Here is a 19,236-nt window from a genome sequence, read left to right as displayed (position 1 = left end):
TGGATCAGAGTTTTCAGGAGCAGTGAACATACCTACATTCACTCTACCTTTTCTGGAGGTGACCTGGTCAATACACTTTCCCCTATTCTGATCTGATGGAGACTCACCCTTCCCCTCTTTCTCATTAGAGGAGCAACTGGAAAGTCTGGCCCCCCTAATCCAGTTGGGGATGGCAGGCCTGCTCCCACCATTCTAGCCCAGCAGGGCTTGAACTCCCTGCTCTAGCCCTTTGAAGCTTTATGCAGTCTGGGACGCAAAGCTCCAAAGTGCTTGTACAGTGGTGCTTTGAGTGTTTTCAGAGTTTAAACAGCCAGAACTGTAGGCCCTAGCAGAATGCATTTCTAGGAACTCCTGCGCTTGAATGGGTATATGCAGCCGTCAACTACCCTGGGATATATTAAGAGGGAAGACGGAAGGCCTCTAGGACTCTTCTTCCTCAAAACTATACCATCCAGTAAGTGCAGATGGTGGGTATATAGGAGTGTGGTTAAACCTTCCAACTTTCCCTCAGAAAGATGGGTGATTCTTAAGTGTACTTTTCAGAACCTCAAAGGTGAAGCTTAATGTGTATTTACATGATGGCATTCTACTTCCTGGAATGCTTGTGGGAGTTGACAAATGATGCCTGAGCCAGGGGAAATAGATGTTATGTATTGTTGTGGAGTGCCAGTTCAGCTATAGTTAAGGCTGAGAACCTCTTCCTGTTTAAAGGACGACTTTTTCTAAATGTTCTAAACGCTGCTTGTTTATTTGGATTGTTCTGAAATTTGCTGTGCCTCATGGACGTATGGGGTAGGGAAATGGTCCAAATGTGGGGTCATTTGAGCAAGGAGCTCCCTCAATACAGCCTCTTGGGAAAAAAAACATTTCATAAAGTCCACAGATTCTACCCTTTTTTCTTTTTGCACACACCTGGGGCTCAAACCATGGCTCTGATCATCACCCAGCTGCTCTCACTCACTCAACAATTTATCTCAGCTAGTGCATGGCACCCACTGCCCCTTTGGGGAAGCAATACTGAAAACATTATTAAAGGAAGAGTCTAGCTTTCTAGAATGGAACGTAACAAACACTCGCATGCCAAACAGATTGTAATGTACACATGCAGAAAAAAACCAGCCAAGAGGGTTTCCAGTCAGCCTGGCTTCACATGACCTTGATGGCGCGAGGAGACCTCCGGTGGCCCTAGAACCTGAGCTACATCCCAGCACTGTAACTTCAGACCGTACCCTTGGCAGAAGTCCAAAGAAGATCTGTAGGCATGCTGCTGCTATCTGCTTCTGCAAAGTGATAGTTCTTGGTTTTTTGTTTTTAACTTCTGGGAAATGTAATTGGACTACAGCAGATAATTCAGAAGTGGATCATACTATTTTCAAAAAGAAATGACACATACATTTGTGGCAGAGTGCTGGGAGATGAGAAGAGATTAAAGGGTGGAAGAGTAGAGTGGAATGAGGTAGGGGGGTTTAAGGCTGCGGCAAGGGGAGGGAGTGGGGCTTAGGGGCTAAAGTCCGGGTGGGGATGGACACTAGGATTTGGGACATGGGGGTAGGTGGCAGTGGAAGGATTAGGAGCAAGTGGGCTGTCAGCCTCACCTTCTCCCCTGCTGTGTGTGCTGGGATCTGGAGGGGCCCCTAGCGCCTCCCTCTGCCCCCCCTTGTGTGTGCCAGGATCTGAGGGGTCCTGCCACTCTCTCCCTGGCCCCTCCTGGGCTTGCCCTTCTGGGTGGTCTGAGACCTTTTCCCTGCCCCTGTGTGTGCCCTGGGATCTGGGGGCTCTGCCTCTCCAGGGCATGGTCTGAACCCCTCTCCCTGCTCCTGTCTGTGTACCAGAATCTAGAAACCCTAAAAATAACACAAATTTAAACCTTTGAAAAACCAGGAAATACGGTCTGTGCTAATGCAACCTTAAATCTGCCCCCATTTATACTTGCACTCCGCTTTTGTACACCGTGCAGAACACTCAGGGGACAAGGCACGTCACCATGTGGGATAGAGCCTAACACCTTCTATTTGCTGAGGTGTGATGTACTGAAGAGACCTACCTACGCCTGCCCTTTACTCAAACATAGCCCACGCCACATAAACAACCCTACCTCTGCTAAATTTTACAGCCCCTTCACCCTTATACACAGGATGCCATCTAATACTATACTTCCATTTACCCATAGACCAGTGATTCTCAAACTTTTGTACTGGTGACCCCTTTCACACAGAAAGCCTCTGAGTGTGACCCCCCCCCTTATAAATTAAAAACACTTTAAATAATTTTAACACCATTATAAATGGTGGATGCCAAGCGGGGTCTGGGGTGAGGGCTAACAGCTCACAACCCCCCCATGTAATAACCTCACAACCCCCTGAGGGGTCCCGACTGCCAGTTTGAGAACCCCTGCCATAGACCATGCTCGTACCCCACCTCACTGTCCCCACAGTGAGAAGACACTTCTGTCCCACTATTGGCATAACTTACATAGCTCATTGCTGAAATGCGGCATACTGGATCTCTCAAGGCACCTCTTTTCACACCGAGAAGAGGGCAGGGAGCAAGGCTTAGCTGCCCCCCCACACACACAAAAAAAGCCCCCCCAGGTGTCCTCATATCACAATCACACATCCCACAAGTTGGTCCAACTAATCCTGCCACCATGCTACACAGCTAGACCAACACTGTGGTCTGCAGTGCATGCAAATAATTTCCAGTGGCTCCTGCCAGCTCCAGAGTGGCAGAGTTAAGGTTGTGTTAGCATCCCCATTACTTTCACTCTTTCTTTACTGGTTTTCAGCTGTATGAGTTTTGCTGTGCTTGACCTTCTGGAAAGGCATGAGATACCACCAGGCAATTTTAATTCTGCGTTATCGAAGTTTTTTGTTGGTCATATCTATCTATCTATCACCTACAAGGTTTTTCCGTTTGCTTAAGCCAGGGAAACTACGTAACACATGCGTTTTCCTGTAAAAATATCTTCAAAGAAAAATAGATCAACATTAGGTTGCTTAATCAGGTCTGTCTAATGTAAGAAACCTCCAGTGTAGCCCTATGTCCCAGCTACCTTATCACCGAAGTGCCAATATTCCAATGGAAAATCAGCACTTCTCTAGATTCCGCTTCCATGTTCTTTTGTAGCGCCTAATGCTGACAAAATATTATGGCTGTTTATGTAAAAGCCGAATTGCTTAGTTGGTTTCATTTGAAATTCCACCTATTCAGGAGCTACATTTCACTACTTACAAATAGCAATGATACACAATCTTAGAACTCATAATGATAGCTGTCTAGTCTATCATTAAACCATTTGAAGTGAGCTTTGGAAAATCAGGCTCAGTGACAATTATTGGAATTCAGCATTTGCTACAATTTTAACATCATTTGAATACAAAAACATACTATCTAAGTACAACAGTGCAGGATTTGTATTTTAGATTACACATAACTTGCTGATTTAAAGCTCCCCCAGAGTTGCATGCAGGGTTAGGTACATATAAAATGGCTGAGAGTTTTCAAAATTCTTTGAGGTAGCCTGCAGTATGCACACTTCAGATCTACAGTGCTGCCATTATTGTAAGATATTCACTTTCCCCCCCCTCAGTTAACTCTTTTCTGTGACTCTCCAAAAGAGCATCAAAATATAAATAACGTAATGATATATAAGCAAATGTCCATACCTGGATAAGGGATTTTTCCAAAGGTAACAATTTCATACAGAAGAATTCCAAAGGACCACACATCAGACTTAATAGTAAAGGAACCAAAGTTAATTGCTTCTGGTGCTGTCCATTTAATAGGGAATTTTGCACCTAAGAAACAATATATTCTCAATTAACCAAGTATATAAGTTGCTTGAAAAATATAACTACTAACATATCTTATAGACATCTATTATTTCCATTAAGTATAGGGTATACAGTGAGTATTCAGTACAAAATCCTGTCTTTATCTTAGGGGACTTAAAAGGTACTAGCTGCTCTTCCTGTCCCAGAGTTATTGTACAGATGCAGTGCTTAATTTGTGCCAGGGCTGAACCCCGGCACCTCTAGGCTTGGCAGTTCATAGCCTCTGGGCTTGCTGAATCAGTTATGAATGTAAAAAAATTGCTTGAGTCCTGGAACCTCTTTAATTACAAACTAAGCACTGTACAGATGTACTAAGAGCTGGATCAAATGGAACCACCACGATGTACTCTCACACACCCTGTGTGTCTCCTGGAAGTCTCAGAGAAGTTAAGAATTGAATTTGGGGTTTTCAAAGGAACCTAAGGGAGTTAGGAACTCAGTTTCTAACTTCCTTAGTCTCCTTTTACATATATATTTATATATATATATATATATTCTCTCACCCCATAGGTTGTTTCAGACCAACTGGAATGATAGTGTGGGGAAAACTTTTTCGCAGACACGAAATGCCATATTTGTATGAGTGAACTGAAGACTTCGTTCTAAGGTGTTGTGAGCCCAACACCTTTCACAACTACTACATTTACTTACAAATTTAGACAGAAAAAATAAAAGTTATACATCGCTTTTCAACCCACCATTGTCTATCCTCTATTGTCCTCTATATTTATCAGTTCAGAATCAAAAGATGAGAGTTTTCATGTAATGGTTGTGCCACTCAAATACTTTGCATCGCTGTCATTAATATTACCCCTAACTAACTCCATTCCATATACAGAATCTTGACTTCCCTGGGAGTTTTGCCTTTGTAAGAAATGCAGAATTAGGCACAAGTCTACCTTCAATATAATTTTTAATTGATTTAATCCTTTGTTTCGTGTCCAACTATATTAAACGAAACAAGCAAGCTGGTGCAGAGCGAATTCTAACCATATTTTAAAATCCTCTCACTTCTACTTACCACCTCTATTGTGGAAAGGATGCTCGAGCACATCTCATTTAGGCGTTTGAGGATAAAAACGAATACTAACATTTTCTCTTAGCAATTAAGAAAAACTCAGTTCATTTTCTAATTCAACTAGATGAAAAGCTTTGCTATGTTAATAGTTAATTAGTTTGATTTGTAAAATGTATTGTGTTGCTTAAAGAAGGTACAAACTGTACTTTTCATAAACTTTCTAGTTTGAACAATCTGGAATGAGGGGAGAGAGTAATTTTTAAGAACAGCTTTATCATTAGAACACCGTATTTAACGTATTATTCTGGCATTTTTCACACTGTGCTATGTGCTTCTCATATTTATGTTAAACAAATACCTAAATCTGTGTCTCTTAACAGAATGAGTTTTACAGAGCTGAAAAATATAAATTGATACATACCTTCCCGTGCTGTATATTCGTTATCTTCAATTACTCTGGCTAGTCCAAAATCAGCAATTTTGCACATCAGTGAATCCGAAACCAGAACGTTAGCTGCTCTCAGATCTCTATGAATGTAGTTTTTCCTTTCTATGTATGCCATTCCCTCTGCAATCTGTAAAAAGAGTAGTGCTTTCATTTTTGGTATTTTTGCAGCACACTGTATCATCCTAAGCGACTATGAGCTCTTCTCCTTTACCACATCAGTACACCTTCATTAATTACTATAGCATCAACTGTGTTGAGCATTTTACATATATATGGGGGCAAAGTCCCTGCCCAGAAAAGCTTTTAGCGTAAGGGTCAATCCTGCAAATCTTCACTCAAAATAGACATCTCAGTGATTCTAAAAGGACTGCTTGGGTGAATAAGTGTTTGCAGGATTGGGCCCTCCACAGCCACATCCATTACAGTCCCTGATTGGGCAGAGAATTTAAGCACATGCTAAGTCCCACTGATTCAGTTAGGCATGTGTTTACAAGCCTTCCTGAATCAGGGCCTTCATACTAATAAAGAAATATTAAAATTATGTTGTGGGATTTCTTCCCCAAAAATTCCCTATAGAAAAACTGGTGATAAATTAACATGTTCAAATAATAAAATGGAATAGGATTAATAAATAAATAAAAGCCTTGTATGGATTTCCTATTACAGTGTCCCCCTTTTAAAGGGGAGATTAGGCAAGAAAGTAGCCTTTGAAGTGTTAGCAAAACAGCAAATTATAAGATCAGCTATACTGGGTCAGACCAAAGGTCCATCTAGCCCAGTATCCTGTCTTCCGACAGTGGCCAATGCCAGGTGCTTCAGAGGGAATAAACAGAACAGGTAATCATCAAGTGATCCATCCCATTGCCCATTCCCAGCTTCTGGCAAATAGATGCTAGGGACACCATCCCTGCCCATCTTGGCTGATGGGCATGATGGACCTATCCTCCATGAATTTTTCTAGGTCTTTTTTGAACCCTGTTATAGTCTTGGCCTTCACAACATCCTCTGGCAAAGAGTTCCACAGGTTGCTAATATAATACACCTCTACCTCAATATAACGCTGTCCTCGGGAACCAAAAAATCTTACTGCGTTATAGGTGAAACTGCGTTATATTGAACTTGCTTTGATCCACCGGAGAGCGCAGCCCCCCCCTCCCCCGGTCTCCCTCCCGCAGCACTGCTTTACCGCGTTATATCTGAATTCGTGTTATATCGAGGTAGCGGTGTATCTAATACAAATTTGAACATTTTCAATAAAATTATCATACAGAGGTCAATTAGCTTTGTGCTTATTCCCATTTACTGTATGCATCTGTTCATACACTAGGAATGTTTGGCAAAACCCTGCTCTTACGTACCCTAATTTCATACGTAAACAAAGAAAAAAATTGTAATTTTATTTCATAACTATCCAAACCAAATTAAAAGTGGTAAATATTTTGGCAGTTATCAGAGATGATTTTTCAGCATTTGCCCAGATCATTACTTCATTTTTAAAATGGTGTGTGAAAACATAGGGTGATATACTCATATACCACCAAAGCATGTCCGAGTTGCTGTACGGGACAATAAACCTTGCACACTTGGAAAGCCACTGCCAAACAAGGAACCCGGACTACACAGACTAATCTGCTCTGATACTGCTCTTCCAAAATTCCTGTGGATGGTATGTTATAATACCCTTCCTCTTGTATGGGGAAAACACTGCTGTCTGTTCTGTGGATATGCTGGGGTAGGAAGAGAACATAGGAAACTTTTTCAAACCCCAATCCACCGGCGCATTAGCGGTCTCCTTGTCAGTGCAGGAGAAGTTAGCACCAGTCTGCATGTCATGTGGCTGCCCTTGCACTGCCACAGGTGTACAGGGGCTTGCTCCATTTTGTGCTAGACAGAGCATCTGATTCGAATTAAAAAAAAAAAAAAAAAGTAGACACTTCCGCTAATGTCATAAAAAAGTCCCTGACAGGCAACCCAAGTGCATTGGCAAGCATTTATAACAGCTACCGCACACTCTTTGTTCCTCTTTTTTGAGGCAGGCAATGGAAAAATAACAGCATTTCCCTCTCCTCCTTCCCCTCCCCCCCCCCCCCCCCCGTGAGCATTTTCTTATAAACCAATATATGCGGCAGTGCAGCTTCTTCAGACAAGCGTGTGCAGTTCCAATTGTAAAACAGAAATAAAGGTTCTCAGGCTGAACCAAAAAAAAGGATTTTTACCAATATTTTGTGATGAACAGAATGCATGTGTGTGAATCTTTTATATCCATAAATGACATGAAAGGAATAGCTGCTATGACTTGCACTACTTGCTGCAAAGGGTCTTTTTTGGGGATGTACAGACTGGCCATAAGATGGGATAGTGAATTCTGTGCCCCTAGCCCCACACAAAGTTGGATTACTTGGGTTTGGGGAGGAAGCAGAGAGCAAACTATAATTGGTACTGATGTCGGTTTTATCTGGTTTGACAATAACTCAGTTGATAGGCAGAAAAGTGCACTGAAGGAATCAACTTTCCCATCATTCCCCTGCACACATTAACAGGAACGGTCAATGTGGCATAGTGAACAGGACAACACTATGGGATACAGACTGTGATGGTGACTTTTAATTTCTATATGTACTTCCACAACCCTGCCAGCAATATCCCAGTAAAGCTGTAGGAAAGAACTTAAAATATATATATATATATATATATATTGGGGCCAGATCCTTTGACATCAACATTTACATCAGCTGATGATCTGGCCCTTTATTTTTTAAAAAAAGGGATCCATTACATTTTGAGCAATTTTGAACTCAAAATTACTCTTTTTCCATGACATTTCAGGACAATCTTTTGTCTGCACTGAATCATGTGGAAGTTCAAAAATCATGCACAAATCATGCATGCCCCCAGACACCATCCCAGCAATTACTTCCCTCTCCCTCAGCTCCTCCATTACCCTGGACTTCCCCAAACCTCTGCACTGCTTCTGAGAAGTGTGGGAAATACATTTCTGTGTTGTATTTTAAATGAATTATTACTAAGAATTCTGTATTAATATGCCTAGTAAGGAATCTGTTTGTCAAAAAACATTTCCTGAATCTTTTTTGTCATCTGTTGTTACAGACATAGTTGCTGACAGGTATTTTGAAATAAATTACCAAAATAATTGAAACTGGCGTGATTGTACTGTGTTATTTTGACAAATAAAATATGCAGAATTTTGCAGAATTTTAAAATATTCTGTGCAAGAATTTTTAATTTTTTGGTGCAGAATTCCCCCAGGAGTAAAGAGGGGGCGAGAAGCAAAGTAACTGAAAACTGGTTTATACTTTTACACAAATAAACAATGCTCAGGTGTGGCATAAGCCACTCTCCATAGTAAGGGGTGACACAGAGGTTCAACCACAAAACAGGAGCTTCCATGTGCATTGTAATAATTATATATTCTAATAATCATCATCTGAGTTTCATTGACAAACCACAGGTGCTATAGGTAAAAATCAAGTAATGAGCATGAAAATGAAGTCACTCTCGCCCATTCACGTAAAGATAGTTTACACTCAAAAATCAGCAACCAAACAGCTGTTGTTCAGCTACATGCAAACTCTAGACAGGCCTATGAGGTTGGTTTTGGTTTTGGTTTTGGTTTTGATTTTATTGCCTATATCGTAGGTAGGGTTGCCAATAAAACCTGGAGGTTTTAATCACATGACGTAATCTTTAATTCCTGAAGACTCCAGGACAATCCTGGAGGGTTGTCAACCCTAGTTAGGACATAGCGTACCTCCACACTTTCTACATTTACTGCATGACTGTGATTATTAAACAAATAATATTCTATTTTCCCCCCTTTAAATATTTATTGCCAGGGTTCCAGGACTACCAGGACTATATATATATATATCCAATCTCCAAACAGTAAAACTAGGTACGTAGCATCAGAATGTTGAACGATCCAGCATCCCGTCGCTGAAATAAACCATTCCATAAACCAGCCTCTCTACTGCAAAGCTACATAGAAAAATACACAGTAAATCAGGCTCAACATTGCATCGGACTGGGAGCCAGCAACCTTTTCTCAGCTCTGCCATTGATTTGTTTTGTGATCTTAGACTAGCTTTATACTGTAATCTCTGTCTCAGTTCCCTCCTCTGTAAAACTGGGAAGATGCTTGAGTCAGCCACAGGAGCATTGTGGAAAATTAATTAGTAAGTGTATGTAGAGTAGTTTCAAAATGAAAAGCACTATTACGAGTGCTAAATAAAATGACTGCTGAAAGATAATGGTAGCTAAACCAGACAGTACTGAATGCTGCTGGAGCAAGCAGCATGAAAGAGCAGACATGACTGAAGAACCTCAGAGCCCTGATTGCGCTGTATTTCAACTCACACACAGTCCTCTTTCTTTTCTTATGGTTTCCATTCCAGAAAGGTGTAGAATCTTTTCCGCAGTCATTTTGTCTCTAACATGTGATTTCAGCATGGTTTGCAATGCTGTCTGTTGCGTGTTAACTTACAAAGAATGTGCATTTAATGGCACGTTAAACAGATGCTCCTTTTTGTTTCTAGGCTGCATGTAAAAATACAAATTCCTGGTGTTACCAAACTGTGTTTGATTGGGCTCAGTATTGATGTTTCATCTCAGAGTTCCCCCAAGTCAATGGCTCTTCAGGCTGACACTCCTAAGACACGTCAGTTTCATAGCCATGGGTACACAAGGGAGCAATGTGGCCAGGATCGTGCCCAACTGCTTCTGACTGCCCTATGAATGAGGTACTCATTTTGCAGCTGCATGAACCTGAGGTGACCTTTCGGCATGAGATCAAGCAAGACTCAAACCCCTGACCTACAAGCACCTTAATCAGCCACTGCACCTATGTGAACCTCATATTTCAGATGAACCTTTAAATTTTCCCTCTTAGATTTAATAAACGGCTTTTTTTTGAAAAAAAGCTTAAAATTAAGGTTCTTATCCTCTGCTACTGTCAAACAGTAGAGTGCAAGTCAGGAATGTGTGTGTAAAGGTGGCTCAATTGTTCCCTCTACATTATCCCGATTCTGCAGAGACAGAGTAACCAAAGAGCTGCTCTGAATTGCCCTAGCTGCTCTAAGGGTCTGAAGCCACAGCTGGGGATCAGTATTGAACTAGGGCATCCCAGTCATATTCCCTCATCCCTACTATGTTGCAGCAGGGAGTGGCCTAAGAGCCATTGTCAGCTGTGTACTACTAGAGACACACAAACTGGGATCATATTTCTGGGACAGATATACCAAACTTCAGGGCCCGATTGAACTGACAGGGCAGTGCAAAGCAGCCACACTACACAGGGAGAATCTGGTGTCTAGGCTGTAATAGAAGCCAATAGTGCAGGGGGTTTTGAGGTTTAAACTGTCTGTGGTATAACCCTGGAAGAATTCTATTTTGGGCTAGGGGGTTGGGAAGGAGAGAATCATTATCTTTTTCTAAGAGCACTCTCCAGTCCTGAAGGGCCTTTAGTGAATGGCCACGGTACTGATCACACTAAATGGGATTTTTATTAGCCTAGAATTAACCATAACCAGATTCCTTAAGTAATGTTGTGACGCATGACCAGAAAGGGTTAAGCATCCTGCAGGATAAATGACTCAAATTCAACCCTTAGAAACATATGGGGAGATAATGTTTGTGTTTTTGTGTATTTACATATATATTGGTAGAGGTCAACAATGTAATCAAAGGTTTCAGAGTAGCAGCGGTGTTAGTCTGTATCCGCAAAAAGAACAGGAGTACTTGTGGCACCTTAGAGACTAACAAATTTATTTGAGCATAAGCTTTCGTGGGCTACAGCCCACTTCTTCGGATGCCCACGAAAGCTTATGCTCAAATAAATTTTTGTTAGTCTCTAAGGTGCCACAAGTACTAATGTAACCAAACATTCCCTGTCTATGCTGTATTCTGTTAATTCAGAGATCAAAAGAACATGTTAACATTTAAATGAACTGTAAACATAGGATATCACTGTATTCATCTCTTTTTGAAATGTATAGCAAATCATCTGGGAATGGTGGAAAAACAGGCAATTGCCTTATGTTGATCTATGTGAATAATTACCGGCTATGCTTAGGAAATGGATCCACTTCAAAGTCCACATGAGTGCCTATTGTTCGACTAAGGACTCTCACCCGAAAATGTGATAGCAAATGTGAAAAATCGGGATGGGGGTGGGAGGTAATCGGTGCCTATATAAAAAAAGCCCCAAATATCAGGACTGTCCCTATAAAATCGGGACCTCTGGTCACCCTACCCTGGAATTGTATAAAACACCTTTGGGTCCCAATCCTTTTTATCTCAGAGGTTTCATGCAGCGGAAGCCTAAGCCATAAGGACTGAGATCCCAATTCTGACTGGACCTCCCTGAATACAAACATTGGACTATAGCCTATGGACTATTTCTGAAAGAACTCTTTGCATCTACAAAGCTCTCCATCTCTGTTATGAATCTGAATCTCAAGATTGACTCATGTCTGTATGTATGCTGTTCTTTTAACCAATTCTCTTTCCCTTTTCTTTTCTAATAAATTTTAGTTAATAAGAATTGGCTGTAAGCGTATATTTGGGAAAGGTCTGGAATATTCATTAACCTGGGAGGTAATGTGCCCAATCCTTTGGAATTGGTAGAACCTTTTTTATATGATTAATAAGATTTTCAGAAATCCTCCTCATACCTGACTTGGATGTCTAGGTGGAGGTCTGAGGCTGGGTTACTTTAAGGGAACTGTGTTGTTGACTTCATAACCAGTGAGGTATAAATTAAATAAAATTAAATAATAAAAGCTGTTTTGTGCTGGCTTGGTAAATCTAAGTATTGGAATATCCACCAGCTTTTGGGATTGCCTGCCCCCTTCTGTGCAGTTCACCAGAATTGAGTGACCTCAGCTGGCTCCCCTGGGATTCTGGTCACAAATGTCTAGCCAATGGAAGAAATAGTGATCAAGAGGACTCCGTGTATGCAGGGCTGCCCAGAGGATTCAGGGGGCCTGGGGCAAAGCAATTTTGGGGGGCCCTTCCATAAAAAAAAGTTGCAATACTATAGAATACTATATTCTCGTGGGGTAGGGGGGCGGGGCAAATTGCCCCACTTGCCCCCCAGGCAGCCCTGCGTTTATGTAAAAAAAAAATTAAGATTTAATCCTGATGTGACCAAAATGTTAATTGGTGCAGCATGATGAATAATGATGGCAGTCTACAACTCTTCAGAAACATACTCCAGGTTTGGTTTTGGTTTTTACAACTTATTAAAGAGGCCTTATATAATATTTCTTTTCATTTTGTATCAATGTTTATGTTAAAGATGTGAGCAAAAACTTGGGCAGGGAAGGCTTTTAGCTTCAGTTAGCTGCTTTGTATTCTAAACAGTGCAAAACGCCCACACAAAACTAAGGAAGATGAAACAGAGTAGTTTGTTGGGCAATCATTTACCAGAATGTAATGTTACCCAAAAAAAAAAAAAGGAACTGGAAAAAAAAATTGAGACCTCTAATGCTGGATAAGAATTATGACAAAATAATTGCTACATGTCTCTGGTTTATTTTATTCCTACTGAAAAAGGGTTACAACAGGGGTAGGCAACGTATGGCACGTGTGCCAAAGGCGGCACGTGAGCTGATTTTCAGTGGCACTCACACCGGTCCTGGCCACCGGTCCAGGGGGCTCTGCATTTTAATTTAATTTTAAAATGAAGCTTCTTAAACATTTTAAAAACCTTACTTACTTTACATACAACAATAGTTTAGTTATGTAATAGACTTATAGAACGAGGTCTTCTAAAAACGTTAAAATGTATTACTGGCACGCGAAACCTTAAATCACAGTGAATAAATGAAGACTCGGCACACCACTTCTGAAAGGTTGCCGACCCCTGGGCTAGAACATTGACCCTGGATTTTGGGTTCGTCTCTCTCATGAACAGAACCTGGTTCAATAAAAGATATTACCTCACCACCGTGTCTCTCTAATATCCTGGGACCAACACGGCTACAACTACACTGCATAGAACAATGAATTTACAAGCGCGGACTGGGTTAAACAGGCCTGAATAAGATTATTTTTACAATAACAATGCTTTGAGCATTTCAAAATGGAGGATTGAGCACATTCAGTAGAAATTCTGTTAAGAGTTAACTATGCAGTTAAAGATGGATACTGTATGTGTGTGCAGTTAGCTAACTGTAGTAAATGGTTAAAGGAATTTGGAAACTCAGCTCTTGAAGCAGAAGGAGATTATAAAGTACACTGGGTCACTAGCTTTGGAGCAAGAGGTTATGGAGCTTGTAAACACAAGCACATAAGAGCTCTTAAACTAGGGGAATTTCATCACCTGGCAGCTTCAGGAGCCCATTAGCTCTGGATCAAGGACAAGATCCACTAATGAAGCAAATAGAGCTCGTTAGCTGTGCTAGTTAAATTGCTATGCAGGGAGCTGTTGTCAGTTGTGAATGGAGACAGGAGAGCATAACCATTTTGCATGCTGATTAGCTTTGAACTGTTGTATTAACAACCTTTGCTAGCATAGCTTGCAAAAGAAGCTGGTGGAATATATATAGTTTCCAAACTGATGAATGGAGACTAAAGAATGTACAGCACCTTGGAATTGCTCAATCACATAGCTGACAAGCAGAAGAGTTTACAGGAGGTGGTACTTCTTGTAAACTGTTAGCTCCTGAGCACCAGACCAAGGAAATTATACAATCAGCTGATGTGTTAGTTACTAGCTGTGCAAGACAAATAGTGGTGTAACAAGGAGCTAGCAGGGGAATCTGTGAAAGACAATTCAGTTCTGATTTTTGGTTCTCCATTATTATTCCAAACATCCTTTCTGGTGTACTCTACATCTTTGGTGCCCAATTCTATACCGCTGAATTCAACAAAAGACTGTACCCTGATTTGATGTTGGTACTTATTAGCACTGGCTTCAGTACAATTACAGCAGGTGTGAATTTGATGGTTTGCTTGAAAGATGCCAGCTACTAAATTTAGGCTATTTTAGATAGATGTTTTTGTTTGGTTTGGTTTTAAAAAGAATCTGAAACAACCAAAACACTATAACCTCTGTAGATCTAAACCATTCCTTTCAATGATTGAAGATTTTTCCCCTGAACAATTGTGAATTAAACTTGCAGGGTTATAAGCCCTGAAAGTGGGGGTTGTGATGGAAATGCCAATTCAAATTTATACCAAGTAAGAAGTCAGCAGTGTTCAACTAAGTGTTTGGTTTTAAGGGCCATTAAGTGCTGTATCTATTTTCGTGCTGTCGGTCGGTCACAACGACCACATCCTCTCTCTTTTTTACACCCCACTATCTGACAGGCCACTTCAGATCACTATGACCATTCCTCTGGATGCTTCCTGTTTACTTTCTTCCTGTTGCACCACAAACCCTTGGTTAATTTGTTATTCTGCAAGGAGTGCAGGTTCTCTCAAATAGTTTGTGCAGACCACACACGGAACACCAATGCACAGCTATTTCAGGATACAAAACAATGGTACCCCCCAAGAGCTGTGTGTTTGTGACAAATGTCAACATGATGCAACAGCAAAGTGAACGTACAAGCAAAGAGAAAACCTCATGCTATTTGCTGGTTTTTCTTTTTTTCCTGGGAAGTTGGAATAAGCTGGCACAGAGCCTGCCAGAGTGGTGTGAATTAGACTGTCACACACAGTTCAAGTCTGTGTCAACCAAAGCAAAATGTGCTGGTCTTGGCTTAAGCAGTTTAATGGGAATTTCCTTTTATTTATTTATGTTGAGACACAGCTTTCCAATTTCTTTTCCCTCAGGATAAGCATGGAGATATGAACCAATGCATGAAGCATAAGCTAATGCACAAGCCAGGCACATCCTGAAAAATTTATTAAACATGTTTTTCATACCCCTCTGTTCTTAGTACAGTCTGTGCTGTTGAAAACGGAGTTTGTATCACTGGATTTACTGTCAGATTTGCTGTGAAGCTACAATTATTTAAAACTGAATATCTTAGAAGGTGAACAACACAGCTTGAAAATAAAGTGTCTCTGTCTTAGGCCCTAAAGAATTATTAATTTTATTAAAGGACTTTAATCAAACAAGTTAGCAACAGAAATAGTCCATCATCCTTTCCATCTTCCAGGTACCAATCCCTATTGTACATTTCTCTAGTGCTTTGTTCACTGTAGTATTAAAAGTCCTCATAGGGTTTCCTGCACATCCCTTCAGAGACTGTTCCACATCTCAGCCTCAAGAGGCTTTTCCCGATTTTCACCCTGAATTTTCCTTTTTGAAAATTTCATCTTCACACCTAGTTCTATTTGGGGGGAGGGTAAATAAGGCACTGAGTCTCTGAGGCCCAGACTTCAATGGGGCTCTGCTTGGGTGCAGGTTTAAGTCTTCATCTCCACAGGTGTTTTCATTCTTCAGATATTTGTAAACAGTTATCATTGTCCCATCACCTTAGTAGTCGCTTAGCCAAGCTGTACACAATTAGCTTTTTAGCTCTTTCCGCACTATAAATCAATTTTTCCAGGCTCTGAATTACTGATAAGGTGGTGCCCAGAACTGAACATAATATTCCAAATACAGCAGAACCTATCCAGTCCATCATCTGTGATGTTGTGCAGTCTATATGGTTTTATAAAAACATGATAATAAGTGAATATAATGTAACTGGGATATGCTTCGTGCAAAAGGTCTCTTGTAAGGTATCATTACAAAGCTCATAATCTACTGAGTGTGATCATCCTATTTGTAGAAATGTACCATTCTTGTATCCAAAACTAGAAATATAAAACATAACTCTGAGGGCCTATTGTAATTATGTAAAGTGTGGGCCATTAATGATGGTTTGGAATCTTGATGACTCCCATTAACAAGGACCATTGTCTGCAGATGGCTGTGTTTACCTGTTAGTCTTCCTGTATATGTGTGTGCTGGCAAGTGGGCAATGAAGTCTTGCAGTGACATGTGATCATGTCACCTGAACTGGAATCCATCTTTAACCTGGTGCTTTTCAGTGAGGGGGGGTGGAAACCCAAAGGGACAAAGGGTTCCCGCCTTATGCAAAAGATATATAAAGGGGTGGAAGAGAACAGAGGGATGGAGGAGCCATCATGAAGAATCCCCTCGCTATCACCTGAGCTGCAACAAGAGCTGTACCAGGGGAAAGAATTGTGCCCAGGCCTGGAAGGTGTCCAGTCTGAGAAAAAACTTACTGAAGCACCTCTGAGGGTGAGATTATCTGTATTCAGTTTGATTAGACATAGATTTGCGCATTTTATTTTATTTTGCTTGGTGACTTACTTTGTTCTGTCTGTTACTACTTGGAACCACTTAAATCCTACTTTCTGTATTTAATAAAATCACTTTTTATTCATTAACTCAAAGTATGTATTAATACCTGGGGGAGCAAACAACTGTGCATATCTCTCTATCAGTGTTATAGAGGGCGAACAATTTATGAGTTTGCCCTGCATAAGCTTCACGCAGAGTAAAACAGATTTATTTGGGTTTAGACCCCAGTGGGAGTTGGGCATCTGAATGCTAAAGACAAGCACACTTCTGTGAGCTGTTTTCGGGTAAACTTGCAGCTCTGGGACAAGTGATTCAGACCCTGGGTCTGTGTTGGAACAGACGGGAGTGTCTGGCTCAGCAAGACAGGGTGCTGGAGTCCTGAGCTGGCAGGGAAAACAGGAGCAGGGGTAGTCCTGGTACATCAGGTAGCAGCTCCCAAGAGGGTTTCTGTGATCCAACCCGTCACAAGGTGGTGCCCAGAACTGAACACAATATTCCAAATACACCAGAATCTATCCAGTCCATCATCTGTTGTCTTTGCACATGCAGTCCAAAATTGCATTGTTTTTTTGGCAGATTATAAATTCATGTGGGGTTTGATGTCTGCAATTGGGTCTCTGTTAGCCTTACCAATTCACACATTTTTCCTCTCCCATAGAGTACATGTATTTTCTAGTACGTTTTCCCATCTACGTTATATTTTTCCAGTTTTTCATTTTATTATTTTCTGCTCATGTTTTTAATCTCTATAGGTCCCTTTCTGTTATCTACAAAGGCTAAGTATCAATCTATTTCTCATACCTGAATAGTTTTTCATTGAAAAATACCCAAAAGAGACTGCCACAGATAGTTCAGACAAGCTACCAAACCTGCAGCCACCTTGGACCAATGGTTGTGGAGCAAGGCAGTCCCAAATACTAGGTCTGTTTTAAGCTTGGGGCCTACAACTTAATGGCTTCACTGCATTGGCTTGTACCAGCCTGTGTATCCATAATAAGTCCAAATCATATGTATTTATATATTGGCTACATTAAACTTTTGATTGTCATTATCAATACCGTATTACATTATTTAACATTTCTATTGCCTTTTCTCATGCACTGTAATAAATCAGTACAGCAAGCTACAAAATAAAGAGTCCGTACCAGTCTAACACTCATAAAAACCAATACCCTACCAGAAGCAAACAACTATTGTAAGTTAGTAGCACATGTTAAAATATTCAAAAGCATGAAGATGACTTAAGAGCATAAGCCCTATTGACTTTTCAGTTGACTTTTGGCTCCTAAGTCATTTTGGTGCTTTTGAAAGTTTTACCCACAATGCACAAGGTATCCCATGTATCATTTGTAGCTGGGGGCTGCCAGTTGGTTTAGTAAATCATGTGTTGGTATTCTGAACCATCCTTCACATACATTTCAGTTATAGAACAAAATTACCCCCAAATCAGTTTGAAAGTGATAGTGATCTCTGACGCTAAACAGAATTTCTTTACTAGCTGACTCAGCTCAAGGAAAGGTGAAAAGAATGCATTAGCCTTATTTTAAAGATTTGCAAATGCATGTAACATCTGGAACTAGTACTACCATCTTACACATATCTGCTAGAACTGAAAACAATCCCCCCTGCTGCAAACAAAGAGACATATCACTGACAATAAAATTGATGTTACTAATGTTAAAGTGTAGGCTTAATCATACACACACTCTGTGAAATAGCTATTCTTTTTTCTATCTCCCACAAAAATAGCTCTAAACATCACACCAAAAAGTCTTGGAAGACCACTGTTACAAAAACAGATTTTTTCAACAGTGCCTGATATGAGGTTCATCATCCAAGATACTAAATGCTTCTTAGTGTTCTTTAGAATATAACCATTTACCTGAGCTGAGAAGTCAATTAGCTTTGGAAGCAGTACTTTACTTCCTTCATCACTCTTCAGAAAATCCAGCAGACTGCCTGTTTCAATGCAGAAAGAATAAGTCAGCACAGTTCACAAGTAAAATAAAGACTAATAAGTCTATAGCCAGCCTCACTACCTTCTGCATGGTTTTTTTGTTTTGTTTTAACATATTTTTAAGTCGGCCACAATTAGTTATATGGTTCTTTACATGCTATAACAACAATGCAGATCCAATATCTGAGTTGATCAGCTATGCAGATTTCTGTGGTGAAAACTAAATGGTCAGGCTTCTCCCGAGTTCAACATTGTTTAAGGTTTGTTTTTTTTTAAATTTGAGTGATTGATTTTTTCCCGTTCTAAGGAATATCAGCAAAGTTGCCCACAATTATCAACCTAGTTATCAATGGCAATATTTTAAAAAGTCACAAAAAGCATGTCTAACTCAAAGCCCTTTGGTAGTAAAATACAACTAAAATATCTATTTACACAGGATTTGATTCTGCAGCCCTGACTAGCACTGTGTAGTAATTATTCATAAAAGCATGGTACAGAAGTCCTTCCTGTAGGGCCCATCAACAGGACTTTTCATGAATTTAACTGCAGGATAGCAGCATATGGTTCAAAGCATTCACCCACTTTGGCAGAAAACATAAGTATTGGATGCATAAAGCAAAGTCATCAAGTGATATGTTTATTATTTGTTAAACTAGTTTTAGAGTGCTTGAGTGATTTCTAAAAGGATGCATCTTA

At 40.4% G+C, this 19,236-nt stretch overlaps 1 protein-coding gene across 5 annotated transcripts in view; it reads right to left on the bottom strand.

Moving 5' to 3' along the window:
- The window catches only part of LYN (LYN proto-oncogene, Src family tyrosine kinase), an 85,830-nt gene that overhangs the window by 9,691 nt on the left and 56,903 nt on the right, over positions 1 to 19,236 (bottom strand). For all 5 annotated transcript variants that reach the window (XM_042857012.2, XM_005301185.4, XM_024107434.3 and 2 more), the window contains exons 10-12: positions 18,466 to 18,542; positions 5,273 to 5,426; positions 3,666 to 3,797 (exon numbers count right to left, since the gene is read on the bottom strand). In XM_042857012.2, coding sequence (XP_042712946.1) covers positions 3,666 to 3,797; positions 5,273 to 5,426; positions 18,466 to 18,542 — 363 coding nt within the window. The remainder of the gene's footprint in view (positions 1 to 3,665; positions 3,798 to 5,272; positions 5,427 to 18,465; positions 18,543 to 19,236) is intronic.

The sequence above is a fragment of the Chrysemys picta genome, chromosome 2 (assembly GCF_011386835.1).
Source record: "Chrysemys picta bellii isolate R12L10 chromosome 2, ASM1138683v2, whole genome shotgun sequence".
In the NCBI taxonomy this organism is placed as follows: Eukaryota; Metazoa; Chordata; order Testudines; family Emydidae; genus Chrysemys; species Chrysemys picta.
Note: the sequence above shows the minus strand (reverse complement) of the source record. Positions and strands in the feature narration are given on the sequence as shown.